This window comes from the organism of the source record quoted next, unplaced genomic scaffold (genome assembly GCF_019419815.1).
Source record: "Pyrus x bretschneideri cultivar Hongxiangsu unplaced genomic scaffold, Pyrus_bretschneideri_v1 Contig13, whole genome shotgun sequence".
Classification (NCBI taxonomy): domain Eukaryota; kingdom Viridiplantae; phylum Streptophyta; class Magnoliopsida; order Rosales; family Rosaceae; genus Pyrus; species Pyrus x bretschneideri.
The window spans coordinates 5397041-5411835 of NW_025999424.1; the positions used below are offsets into that span (position 1 = coordinate 5397041).

At 35.1% G+C, this 14795-nt stretch overlaps 1 protein-coding gene across 3 annotated transcripts; it reads left to right on the plus strand.

Annotated features, from left to right (window-relative positions):
• Positions 1-7517: 7517 nt before the first annotated feature.
• LOC103942270 (protein STRUBBELIG-RECEPTOR FAMILY 3) lies at positions 7518-14248 on the plus strand. Of its 3 annotated transcripts, none has more exons than XM_009352461.3 (17): positions 7518-7960; positions 8166-8356; positions 8546-8675; positions 8771-8842; positions 9340-9405; positions 9540-9611; positions 9703-9774; positions 9864-9935; positions 10009-10074; positions 10202-10267; positions 10374-10804; positions 10904-11310; positions 12145-12416; positions 12522-12660; positions 13165-13301; positions 13392-13548; positions 13790-14248. In XM_009352461.3, exons 2-17 carry the CDS (start codon positions 8236-8238, stop codon positions 13895-13897), a joined length of 2388 nt encoding a protein of 795 aa, XP_009350736.2. In that variant the 5' UTR covers positions 7518-7960; positions 8166-8235; the 3' UTR covers positions 13898-14248. The 3 variants fall into 3 exon arrangements, with proteins under 3 accessions (XP_009350736.2, XP_009350742.2, XP_009350761.2); XM_009352467.3 differs by having other exon boundaries at positions 7518-7719; XM_009352486.2 differs by lacking the exons at positions 7518-7960; positions 8546-8675 and having other exon boundaries at positions 8231-8356.
• Positions 14249-14795: the final 547 nt, after the last annotated feature.

Consider the following 14795-nt stretch of genomic DNA (forward strand, 5'->3'; position numbering starts at 1 on the left):
AATTTTGGGAATACAAATATTGTTTCTCCTACAAGAATTCACACAAGATGAATATTAGTAAATTATAATTTATGTTGACATGATAAATCATATAAATAATGAAACAACAATGAAATACTTATTTTTTTATAGCGTAGAAACAACTCTTCGTCAATGCTTGATTAGAAGCAAAATTTTAGGTTGAGACATGTAAGTTACTGTCCTTAAGGGTAGATTTCACTCCTCGGCAACAATATCTCGATGTAGTAGGTTACTATGCCCTACCCTCCAAGACTTGTGATCTTTGTAAGCGCGTGCTCGCAATACTTAGATCGGATAAACAACTCAATTCTTTAGCGCTTGAGAGAATATGTGATCAAATCAAAAAGCAAGGATTGAAAACTTATAGAATAGTAGAGGACTTGACTGGAACTGCAATTTACCCTTTTGGTTTACGCAATAGTAATATATAGGGCAAATCACAAACAAAATGTTGGCCAAATAATGGGAACTCGAGGAGCATTATTGCACAATCAAATGCTAACAATAAACCTCCTTTAATGCATTAATTTTGGTTTGCAAACAAAACTGAGAATTAAAAGAAAAATTAAGAATGATATTAACATGATCAATGAAACTTTGATATATGAATTGTGTTTTGAAATACCTAATTACATATTCCAATAATCCCCGGCATATTTCAAAATACAAATCGAGTTCACTAGAAGGGAATTTGAGATAAAAAAAAGTTTAAAAAGGAAATGAAGTACCAAAGGAAAGTGAGAATCCAAACACATCAGAATTGGTGTCTTTTGAACTATGAACTAACCTTAGGACGAGCTAATCGTAACTCATAGAAATTTGTTGAAAATTAAATTTTCTATGAACCAATGTTTATTTACATGAATCATATGACTAACCATCCACATTAAATCCTCGAAATTGAGCTTGTTCGAGCAGGTTGGCATGAATAGATCATGCGCCCACTTGGATATTCATGATTGCTCCAAAGAACTTGCCTAAACTCTCATAGAAAGCGTCCTTACTCCTACACTCATATAGGTGAATCCATCAAGTACACATTGCATTCAAGCATACCACTTAGATATAGGGTATAGTATTCATTAAGAACATAAGTTCAATCTCATACACTGCAGTATTTGCACTATCTGTACCATAGGGATAGACTCTCGACAATAACAACATTCGATCTAAAGTGCACCCTTGACCAACAAGTGATTGGTTCTTACCCATACGAACCTACTTCATGGGATCTACATTCATATAGGTTGGATTACCATCATTCTCGACGATTGTTATAGGCATACATCTTATCCCCTTGATGTGATAATCAACGCTAGCATTTAGTTTAGTAGATTTGTCAGAGGATTAACTATATCCATTTTTGACCTCAATAAGGGTTTAGTATACAAGAATTACTACTCATTTCTGGTTAATATAGTATATATAGTACCTTAAAATATTTAGTATATATTCAGAATATGCTTCTGTAATTGCCCATGAAACTTTTCGTACACATATTTGGTGAACTGGATGAGATAGATTATGATCAATTAAAATGGACTTAAGTCCAATCTGTTGTTTGATGTGTCAAAATATTAGATGGACATAACTGAACATGATGGGTTATTAGTCCATAATAAAGTGAGTTATTTAACATATCTTTATACATGAGTTACGAGTCATATCTTATAAGTCTTTGCCAATCCAATCCCATCTCTAAAGCTCAATCTTATCCACCCACCAAACGGGCTCTTACATCTGACCAGCTGAGTGTTAGTATCATATTGGCCACACATAATTTTCCACACCAGAATTGGTAAGAACAAAATTAGTTTCTATCGTATTTCATGATAAATCTGATGCCATGCATATGAACAAAATTTCAAGGAAGACATGTTTGCCAGGGTCACTACCAAATTTAAATCTTATGTTTTAGAGAAATGGAGCATTTGCAATTGCACCACCATAAACTATGATGTATGTTTACTATACACCTAATCATTTGTCACGTATTATTTCACTTAATATTAGTTCATATTTTTTTTTTAAATTGAACAAGTAACATTTAATGTAAAAGTTAATTAGAATTTAAGTGACATGACATGTGACAGATAATTAAGTGTACAATAAACATATACTATAATTATGGTGATGAACAAAAACACTGCGTAGAGAGAAACTTACATACTTATTGCATATCCCCACATTTTCAAATATGTCTTATCACCTGCAAAAAGATTTGTTTGTACACACTATTTCTTACTCCTTTTTACACTCATGTTCAATAGTACAATATGTGTGAGCGAGAGCTCTTAGTTGGAATTTCACAGATAATGAGTTTAATACGAATTTATTATGATGATTATTATGAGACTTAGCACAAATCTTTCATTTTTTAGTACATGTCATTGTGTTAAAAAAAAAAAAAAAAAAGACTAAACGAAATTCATTTCCACTCACTATTTTTCTCCTTTTACATCTGTACTTTCCTGCTTATTTTTTATCATTGAATTAAATATAATCCAGAAAGGGTAAATAATTGGTCATAAAACATAACTGAAAATGTAAAAAAAATTATAAAAGTTTAATCATCGTGACATAATAGTTACTTATCGGTTTTATAAATAAAGGTTCAACCAAAATATTGACAAATGGAATGTTAGCTTACAATATCACGGGATAAAAATTGGTGCCCGTAAGATTATATTTAGCTATCGACAAAAAAAAAATATATATATATATATATTAGCTCTTTGAAAAGGTCTATCTTGCAAACTCTTCAAGAGGGACGTATCACAATTTCGATAAAAATCATTTTATTATATGATTTTCAAATAGAGTGGACCATTGTGAGGGGCCTGTAGAGGGCTAATTCAGACCCATCATCCTCAATGTCGTTTGTATAAAAAATAGTGTCTTATCGATAAACAAAAATAAAACGCTTTTAAAGTACAGAAAATGTTGAAACAAATAAAGGCCATTTCCTCTCACTCGCTACGAGATTCTTGTCATCACGTTAAATGATGCTCAATTATCATTCCATGTCGACGAAAAGAGAATAAACAATAAGTTTAACTTAGCTAATCCTACGATGGGATTTCACGTGATTGGACATAATGGGCTCAATTAGTCAATTGTGTGGATTGGTCCCGATAAGTGGAGAATTCTATTTTTGTTGGAATATAGAGAATTTATCATATTATATTATATATGCCATTTATGTACATGGATTCTCATTTTTCGAAAAAAAAAAAAAAAAAAGATTAGTTGTGAGGCTCACTCCACATCGAATTTCAATTATCCAAATCATCTATTTTGTAAGTCTCAATTCATAGATCATCTTTGCAACAATTCAATTCAATCTGAAACAATTTGCCTATTTAGTTATCAATATCAAATTTTATTGTTTATTATATAACAAAGTATTCATTCATTTCTTTGAATCCAATTATATGTCTTAAATATTTTCAATTTGATTAATATTTTGCAAGGATGATCTATGAGGTACAACTTAAAATAGAGGGTTCAGATTTTTAAAGTTCGATGTGGTGTGGACCCCACAAATAATCCAATTTTTATTAAAAAAAAATTGAGGATCCCTTCCCCTTAAAGGCTTCCATATATATACCTTTAAGGGAAGAGATCCCTATTTTTTCATAAAAATGAGGATTAGTTGTAGGATCCACACAATATCAAATTTTAATGATCCGAACACCTCATAAATCATCCTTGCAAAATATTAGCCAAATCAGAAATATTTAAGACATCTAATTGGGTTTAAAAAAAATTAACGAATACTTTGTTATATAAAAAACAACGAAACTTTATCTTCATAGTTAAATAGGCAAATGATTTTGGATTGAATTAAATTTTGCCAAGGATGATCTATGAATCAAAACTTACGAACTAGACAGTTCAGATCATTGAAGTTCAATGTGGAGTGAACCCCATACCTAGTCCCCATTTTTTGGAAAAAATAGAGATCCCTTTGCATAAGGGGTCTATACATATATATACAACCAACAACATAACGGTCCCTGCATTTGAATCAGAACTTTATGTAGGGTTTGCCCCTTGATACCAAGAACCATATGGTGCTAACGTTCAAATCATAAATTTACACTTGCATGCATATATGGTTATGAATATCTCAACAAGTTGATTACTGAACGTAATGATATTATTAATTTAAGTGTTATAATATTAGTAGACGATAAAATTTATAGTGGTTCAAAATTAGTAATACCATGGCACATGCCTCTAATTGTGACCTAAGACAAGGTGTTATGTGGTGGAGAAGAAAACGAGAGGTCTTAAAATAGTGATATCAAAAGATATTTGATTCAAGGGTGTCAAATTGTGATTGGGCATGGATTTGTACAGCCAGTAAGCACATGAACATCAACCTTAAGTCGAGAATCTATTCAATTGAATTGAAAGGAGCACCACCAGCACCAAAGATCCTATAAATAATAATAAACATTCTGAAGGAGTGAGATAGAAACGGTTTGTCGATGTCGACAGAAGGATATGGATTAGGTAATGCATGGCATACATGGCTTTGTCACTATTAGATACCTTTGGATATATATAGAGGGAATAGTTACTTGCTTTCTCTCTTTTAGGATGAATTCATACCCTCATTTACAAATAACCTTTTTTCATTACAAAAGTTTTATAATCAGAAGATTGAATTTTCAACCTTCATTTGAAGGTATCTGAGTGCAAATTTATTTGAATTAGAAACCGGTTAGTCATCCGAGTGTAATAAATAAATTAACAATTCGTCATGAATATGTTACTTGATACATAGATTGTTGATTTACGAGATACATTTGAATGACTAAACATTTTCCGATCGAATAATTATTTGTAAGGATGATTTTCAAATGATGGTTTAAAATTAAACGGTTTCAATTATAAATTTCTAATATAAATATATATTATTTGCAAATGCAAGTATTACCCATAGAGTAGTGCTATTCACACACTATTTTTTACTTCACACATGCCCTTGTTTATTTTTTGTTCATTGTTCTTCTTCAATTTATTTAATCTGATGATTGAAAATTAAGAAGATACTTGTAGAATAAAAATAAGTGTGTGGATAGTACCATCTTTATCCAATATATACATACACACACTTAGCTTAGACTAGCATGCACTAAATATGTATAGATATCCAAATCAAATTCCATGTTTTAATAATACGAGTATGACTTTTTTTTTGGTCAAAAAATATGAGTGTGACCTAGCCAGCCTTATTCATAGCTAAAATTCAGTTATTATGTTGCTTTCTATGCTTTTCTCCTCCACTCCACTACCAGATATGCCCATTCATTAATATCATTTAATTTCCTTCCTCCAAATTCATGCATTATCTAATTTATTTTGTTTGTAAAAAGAAAATTCGATCGTAAAATCTCTCGTTCATTATTGCAACTATACTATGAATAGTTGGCCTTTTTTGTTTTAGACTTTTAATGTTAATAATAGTGTACATATTTCTGACACGCTTACGTTTTTTTGGATCTCGATTTTTTTCCTCTCTATTTTCCTTCCCCTCCCGTTCCTTCCTATTTGAACGCTCCATTTCAACATCTTGTGCTGACTTATAGAGAGAGAAAGGCAAAGAGGAAAGTGAGAGGATGAGAGGACGAGAGGGGAGGAAAGAAGATTTGAAGGGAAGATAATCCTGCTCCCCTTTTCTCTCTGTTGAATCAAAATGCTTATACAAATCTTAGACCAAATCACTATGTCCATGAAAAATAAGCTTTGTTTTCCTTTTGTTATAAAGGGGTGGAGCTCTTGACCTTACAATAAATTTTGAGACAATGATCACGTTTTATGATCACCATAAATTATGCAATAATGAAATCTCACACAAGCACATGAAATTATCTTAATTCTCAAATATGAATGGTCAGAATTAGTTCACGCGCGTATGACACTGCCTTCATATGAATTTAATGAATATTGAAAGATGAGAGCAGATATATTATACCGTAAATTGTGCCATGTGATATATTGATCAATAATTGAGTAAAACACATAAATATAGTAAACCTAATAGAACCTTAATTCAGCCGTGGTGTCGCCGTAATATACTATTTCTTCCGGGGACAAAACAGACACATTAAACTATGATTAAATCTGCTGACGTGAACAAAACGACACAAAAGTTGGCGTTTCAATTTAGTCGGTGGGCTGAATTGGCCCTTATCAGATAGATTCCCCTTTAAGTGACAGCTAAAATCTGCTGCCCTTTTTTCAGATACCCATTTTTTTCTCCAATTTTTCTTACAACTTCTGACTTTTCTGAAAAAAAGCAGATAAAATTGCTTCTTTCAAAAGCGCTTTTTCTGACCTACAATTTTATTTCCACACCCTAACGTTTATGACAAAAATATTCCAACGCTCCTCATCCAGACGGGCTTCTGGGAAAAGTCAAAACTTATGACCGTTTTCGAAATTTTGTTTACAGCGGATTTTTAAATATATTAATTTTTTTGGGCTTTCAATGAGCTAAACAAAAGGCCCATAGTAATCATCCGACGAAACACGTGAGGCCCATAGAAAACTGGCGGCTATTATTGACTGCATAGTAAGAAAACTTTTGAAAATTAGTTTTCCGGTGTCCCTTAATTTGTCAAGTTACGCGCGCGGGGTAAGCGTGGGAACACAAACACTACCATGGCAAATGTTTTTTTTTTTTTTTTTTTTTTGTCATCTAATTTCAGTCCAAATAAAACTTCTTGAGGTATTTTTCTTTTATTTAATTTTTCAAAAAAAAAAAAAAAAAAGAAAGGAAAGAAAGGATGGAAATATGGAATTAATATATGGTCTATTGTTTTTAATTAAGCACAAGTATTAGTAACATAACAAAAATGCATTCCTAGTTTTCTCCTTCGTTGATTCAACTTTTAAAGACTTCGTACATGATTATCATATGATCAAGCAACGCTCAATTTCTATTTTGTTGAAAATGATCTTAAGTTTAAATTCTACATTCAATTGTTTTTCAAAAAGAAAATCATAATATGTAAAACGATAGAATTTTGCAATAAATACACTTGCTTTTTCTACTTAAATTGAAAGTATTAAGAGATTACATAATATTTGAAGGCGTTGAACCTTATATTCAAAGAAGGAATTTTTTTAGACAGAGCACACAATTAATGCGTTCAATTTTCACAAAAAAACATGGTAGTCATTAAGTTTTTTGTTTTCATGCTTCTAAAGAGCAAAATACACCTGAAAAAAATATCTTCCCACGTTTAAGATGTGCAATTCATTAGCCACAAATTGAGATGGACTCACAAGATTCAAGCATCCTCACAATATTTATCCCAAAATTTACAAATGAAAGTAAAGTAAAAATATTTTGAGATATTATTATTCTTAGAAGATAAATCTCAAATATAATAAATGTACACGGGCCCCACAGAGAGCGTGGAATTGATGTTCACCCTTTTGCTTACAAAGAGATATGCATGACTTACACGCACACGCATACAGTGTTGAGAAGTTTAGAGAGAGAAAGATAGTGGAAGGAGAGAGAAAGAAAGAACAGAAAGTAGAGAGAGAACGAAGAGGGTTTCAGAGCTTCACAACACACCCCCTCCTTCCTCACTCTCTCCCCGAACTTTCTGCAGTTTCCTCTGCCTTTTTCTCCACCTCTTTCTTTTCTCCCAAGGCTTAAAAAAACAATTTCCGGTAAATATAAATCCAAATTATGACGCGATAATTATGTTCGCATCCCTCACTTCCATTGCTTGATCCATTGCATCTTAGCGTCTAAGGTTTTTTTATCTTGTCCTACTAAAAATATCCCGGATAAGCAATCACTTCCTTTTCCGCAAAGCTCTCTGCATTTTCCTGCATTATTTAATTCAATAATTTCCATTGGTTTCACTCAGCATTTGGTTAATTAGTACTTCACCTCTCCATTTTCTCTGTAAGTTCATCTCGTTGCTTTTTTACATGAACCATATGCTTGTCTGTATGTTGGATTCTCTTATGAGGTTGTTTATCTTTGAATTTTGGCAACTGGGTTTTCGTTTTCTGGGAAGTTAAGATCATGGGTTGTTTTCTGTTTATGTAAAGTATTAATATTTATTATTTAGTAATCTCTTTTAATTTGTTTTTTAATTGCTTTTCAGATTGGAAGATGATGTGTGAGTGATTGGATAGAGAAAAGGGGATTGAGAAGTAAACTAAAATTTGAGAGCAATGGGAAGGAAGAGATCTGTGTTGGAGCACAAGAAGTTGAAGATCTACGCTGAGGTTTCAGTGGGGTTGCTTTTGATCTACTTTGCTCAAGTTTCTCTTGGAGCAACTAGTTCTACTGATGGTAATTCTCTTCTTATTCGATAGATTTTTCGCTATAATGTGGCTTCGGTCTGGTAGTTTCGGAGTTCATATGCGTTAGTTTAGTGAAATTGTGTGTGGAAATATGTTTACTTGATCGTTTTTCTTACTTCATATGGTTAATTGGAGATTTAAACACTTATTGTATGTGTTTTACTTGTGGTTTGATCAGTTGCTGCAATTAACAACTTACATGCTTCGCTTGGCACGCCTGTTCTTCCTGGGTGGACTTCCGCTGGAGGAGACCCGTGTGGTGAAGCATGGCAAGGTGTTCAATGCAACGATTCTATAATATTGGAAATGTACGTTAATCTCTTTGCTCGGCTTCTTTTATTTATATAATTTTTTTTCGTAACCTGTTAATTGTCAGTGGTTTATGGTTCTGATGATTTTATAGTGTTCTTAATGGCGCTAATTTGGGAGGAGAACTGGGTGAACACTTGGGAATGTTTTCTTCAATACGGGCAATGTAAGTTGTACTCTCTTTTTCTGGTTGAACTTGATGATTGTGTACATGTGCGAGATTGCTGGTTTGTTATATCTTTTGCTCCAAATTAATTTTTTTCATTCACTGGCATTAAAATCCTTTACATTGTTCTTCATTTCAAGACAAAACAGGCAAAATGGGAGTGATATGCATGATGGGGTGATTGCGAGTAGATTTAGGTTTGATTAGTTTGTATGGGCTTTTTGTGTTTAAGGTCACCACGTATTTTTTTTACTCGAGTTTTTGACTTTGGATGATAGTGTGGGGTGCAAAGCTCATCACTAGATGGTTTTCAACATGCTCATTAGGATGATAGTGCGTTTGACAAGTGACTTGTTTCGATGGAGTGTGAGTGCGCTGCATATAGAATGCAAATTGTCGGCAAAAGATCGTACAATACTTGCCTCACATCATAATATGTAGCTGACCTTATGTTTTTGATACATTTGTGGACCTTTGACATGGGTGTTTGTGTGCAGAGATCTAAGCAACAACCATATCGGGGGAAGTATTCCATCCAGTTTACCTGCTACCCTGCAAAGCTTGTACGTCAACCCTCTTCATGAAATAATAATTTCGTACTGCTTATATTAAATACTAACCCCAGACTGCTGATTATTTCCTACCTGTTCTGCTCACATCCTTGTGCAAAAGATATGATAGTCTTTACCTTTGGCAGTTTTCTTTCAGCTAACCAATTCACCGGAAGCATCCCAGATTCTATAGCCTCGTTAGCTGTGCTCACAGCAATGTAAGTCATCAATTTGCTAGCTTTTGGTACAGCCCAGCAGCTCCCGGTTTTTTATATAATTGTTTCTAAGATATACTATTTCGCCAATCAGGTCTCTTAATAATAATCAATTAACCGGAGAAATACCAGATTCCTTTCAGAGCATTCCAGGGTTGACCAACTTGTAGGTTCTTATTCTGAATTTTTCGGAATTATACTTTGTATGACTTTTGTTAACTATTAGTAGCTGATATACACACTGACTTTTTGCAGAGATATTTCCAGTAACAATTTGAGCGGCCAGCTGCCACCCTCTCTAGGAAGCCTGACAACTCTGACCACTCTGTGAGTATCTTGTGTCAGGTTTTTATTATGCATGGTTTATCTCGATGAGTTGAGCTAACTCCTCTATTGGCAGACATTTGCAGAACAATCAGCTGTCTGGAACCCTCGATGTTTTGCAGGATCTTCCCCTAAGCGACTTGTAATCCTCTAAACAACTCATTTTGATTGTCATATACAGTAGTCAGAAGTTTATAGTTTTATCTTGCCTTCTGATTATGTCCACTGTTTCTTTCCCATCATAAATGATTTTCTGCCTTGTTGAACAGGAATATAGAGAACAACCTTTTTGCTGGACCCATACCTGAAAAGTTGCTGAGCATCCCGAATTTCAAGTGCGGTTTCACACACTGTAGACTTATCTTTAAATGAAGCTTTAAGTTTTATTGTTATCAAGGAAAGAGATTCTCCACGTAGCTAATTCTTATATTTTTAATGCAGAAAAGATGGGAATCCATTCAATGCTTCTCTTGCTCCAGTCCCTCCACCAACATCACCCACATCTCCATCGAGTCCGCCAGCACCTCCGCTAGCATTTTGGGGGCCACCTACTGGGAAAACACCTGGCAGAAGTCCTCCAAAAGCTGGCAAATCGGCTGATGGACCATCTTCACAAGATGCATCAAATTCTGGAAAGCCGAAGAAATTTCTAACTAAAAAAAGGGTGGTTGGAATATCAATTGGAGGGGCTTTGGTGTTTATTATTTTGATTCTAGCGATTCTGTTTTTCATGCCAAGACGTAGTAGACGAAGAGAAGAGGCTGACAGAATTTCCAAGCGGCATCAAATAGGTGCATATACAGGTGACAGGGAAAACCCTCCCAGGGACAATGGGTCCTTGGTGGTTCAACCAACCAATCAAATGCAGAAAGGTAAATTCTCTCACTTTTTTCTTCAGTTTAATTTGTTTCTTCAGTCGTCCATTTTCATTCATCTTATTCTAAGAAATTCACTAAAATTTTGGTGAACAGTTCCAAAAGAAGTTGTGAGGCCCAAAGAGGATAATGAGCCAGAAACCAGAAGAACATGGGCAATTCCAAAGCCAAATGATGAACAAGACAGAAAGGTACGTAGAATGGCCGCACCACCAAAGCGAGAGGATAGTTTGAGTGCACTTGATTCGTATTCAATGCCTCCTCCTCCTCCTCCACCTCCCCCTCCTCCAACACCGCCTGTTCAGAAGGTCATTGTGAAGCCAACTGTGCCTACCAAACTGCCTACACCGAAGCCTTCCACCAAAAGTCCAAATCGTACAATTTCTGCAAAGTCGTTTACCATTGCTTCCCTTCAGCAACATACAAACAGCTTCTCTCCGGATAACCTTCTAGGATCAGGCATGCTGGGAAGTGTCTATAGGGCACAGCTACCTAGCGGAAAGGTCTGTTTCTTGATGATGGCTTTTTCTTTTATTGCATCTTCTTAATGGCTGAGTTGTTGAATGAAATTTATGTTAGGCGCTTGTTGTTTTGCACCATTTTCGCAATTTTGTTGTGCTAGGTCCACCAGCATTGCTTGATAGTTTTCGACAGCCTTCTTGTTTACGGTTTATTTAGTATCTGCTATGTGTACTTCAAACAGCAGAGTTATTTTTGAACCATATAATTGATCTAGTAGCAAAATAACCATGTGGCATGTGTGCATCTAATTCTTTATATAGAGATTCAGTGCTTCATGTTCATTATGTGATAAGTTTCTAAAAAACCAAAAACCATTTTTCCCTTCCTTCCAAGAATATATGAATTGATATGTAGAGAGATCCCATTTTCATCGAGATCAAGTGTCAAACTTGATAGGCAATTTCAGGAAGACTTCGTAATAATTTTTTTATGAATTTCACTTTAAACAGATAAGATGTGGATATTTTACTTTATAAAGACTAAAAGTTGGTCAAAGAGGGGGTGTGATATCCACACACCCCTTTTTACTTCTCCCACACCTTTTATTTTTCAGCCGGATCGGATGAATTGAAGAAGATCAACGGACAAAAATTAATAAGGGTGTGTGAGAAGTAAAAAGGGGTGTGTGGATGGCACACCCCGTCAAAGAGTTGCATGAAGAGAATTATTTCATTTTTTTGGGTACTTTTGTATGCACGAAGACATTCTTCTCTCTTCCCGTGTCATGTGCTTCTATCTAAGGCGATCAAGCAGTTTCTGTTATATGCATAGAATAGTTTAGACACTGACACTATTCTTTTGGGATGCTTTTGCAGCTACTTGCAGTCAAGAAATTGGACAAGAGAGCTACCAGTCAGCAGAAAGATGACGAGTTCCTTGAACTGGTAAACAACATTGACAGAATCAGGCATGCTAATGTTGTCGAGCTTATGGGTTACTGTGCAGAGCATGGTCAAAGGCTTCTTATCTATGAGTATTGCAGTAATGGTTCACTGCATGATGCTCTGCACATGGATGACGAATTCAAGAAGAAACTCCCCTGGAATGCTCGTATTAGAATGGCACTTGGAGCTGCAAGAGCCTTAGAGTGAGTACAATTTCCAAATTTACTCATTTGCACGTCTTTTTCCCTGATCACAATGGTAATAGGAGATACAGTGAGTCTAACTCCATTTTTATTTTGTTTGAGAAGGTATTTACATGAAATCTGCGAGCCACCTATTGTACACAGAAATTTCAAGGCTGCCAACCTTCTCCTTGATGATGACCTTTCCGTGCACGTTTCTGACTGTGGCTTGGCTCCATTGATTTCATCAGGCTCTGTTAGTCAGGTGAGTCATTGTTCTACATCTTTTCCAGAGTTGCTGCTTTTTGTCTACAAAAGTGTGGGTCATGATTCATGAGTCATGACCAACATTGGCGATTTTAAGTTTTTTTTTCTTTCGGGGAGATGTATTGTATTCCTTTTTCATGGTTTTAATTAGTGGGAGAATTTGGTGTGATGAACGATTTTTCCATTTTGATTGAATATATAGAATAGATAAGTAGCCTTCAAATGAGGAGTATTGATGAAAAAAATAATGTATGAATGGAAACGATTCCTCTGCATTTTAGATGGATGTAATTGTGCACTCTAGTGCGAGCCAATATTCCCTATATTTTTGTAGCTTTTGGCCTGTTGGTTGGTTGACTTCGTCTTCTGATCTCGAAGCTTGTTTATTGGACTATTGGTCTTCCTTGTTACTTTGTTTTTGAAAAACATGCAGTGTCTCGATTGTCTACTTAGTGTCATCCTCAATGCTACTTACTAATGCTAACTTGTTTCTTACTTTCAGTTGTCAGGACATCTGCTAGCGGCCTATGGTTATGGAGCTCCAGAATTTGAGTCTGGAATTTATACTCGTCAGAGTGATGTTTACAGCTTTGGGGTGGTAATGTTGGAACTATTAACAGGCCGAAAGTCCTATGACAGGTGAAAAGAATGACAAATTCTTAATTGCATTCTCACTCCTTCCTGTCCACCTCTGATTTGATTTTGTATTTGAAAATTTTGAATTCACAGCACAAGGAACCGAGGGGAGCAATTCCTGGTTAGATGGGCCACTACCCAGCTTCATGACATTGCTGCATTATCGAGGATGGTCGATCCTTCTCTAAATGGACAATATCCTACAAAGTCTTTATCGCACTTTGCAGACATTATATCTCGATGCGTTCAGGTGAACATCATTTTGACTTCTTAAATTATGCAGTTAATTAAGACTTTGTTTTATGGAGTTTGGGACGTAATATTCTTCAACACGGGCATCATTCTGTTGATAGACATAAGATACCTGGTATCTCTATTCGGTCGAGATATAATATGCTTTAAATGCTCATACACTTAAGTTTTATTTACCACATGTTTACTAATTTGATTTCAAAGCGAACCATATTCCTGACGCGTATTATATTCTACAGTCGGAACCAGAGTTCAGGCCACCAATGTCTGAAGTTGTTCAAGACCTATTAGACATGATACGGCGAGAGCCTAATGGCAGTGGATCAAGTGAAGACTCACATTTATGAAAATAGACCTAATGACCACACTAGTATTGATGGGGGTGTACTAGTTGTAGCTACTGCTAGAACCAAGAAGAGACATCTGTGTAAACGTGCTGCAGATGATGGCCGGAACTATCACCATCAACATTCACATCACAAGCGTTTCCAGGGAGTGCTCGCTGCAATCAACTACGCCAGTTCTGGAATGTGAACAGCTCAACAGTCCGATTTTGGTGTTCATATTTTCAGATCATTCAATTATTATTTAAACTTGTGCAACGTCGTCTATCTTGCAAGAATGAGCTAACCCAATTGTTTAGCAATTATTGTTTGTCACTAGAAGTTCTTGATGGTGAATCATTTTCGGCTGCTGTATTTCTGTGATGCCTTGCAAATTTGATTTCTACCGGTTCAAATTGTTCTATTCCATTTCGTAACTGACGTGCACTGCGAATTTTTCACGGATTGAAACGCCGAATGCCCGAATCACTCATAAACGACGGCAGGAATTTGATTTGTTCAGCCATTTAGGCTCTTCACGCATCGGTTGACTGTAGTTTAAGCAACATGTTGCGACTGCATTAGTCAAGTAGTGAAGATGAAGTTAAAACTGGTTTCAGTTTGAATGTTTCAACTTAAACATGATATTAGGATGGACACTTCATTGACATGCTACTGGTACAACCAATTTGGCTGCATGTATTCCAATTTCCGCGTATCCACGTATTTGATAAATTATGCCGTACTCGTGAGGAGATGTATTGAGAATATAAAAGTTCTTGCATAGGTTGATTACACAATAGGTAGAAAAGGCAAAGGATTATATGAGCGTTATAGTCAATTTACTGTCTCGAAGAGTAAAATTTAATAATAACCAATGGTTAATTGTTTTCTCATAATTTTACTAATTGGAAACGTCCCA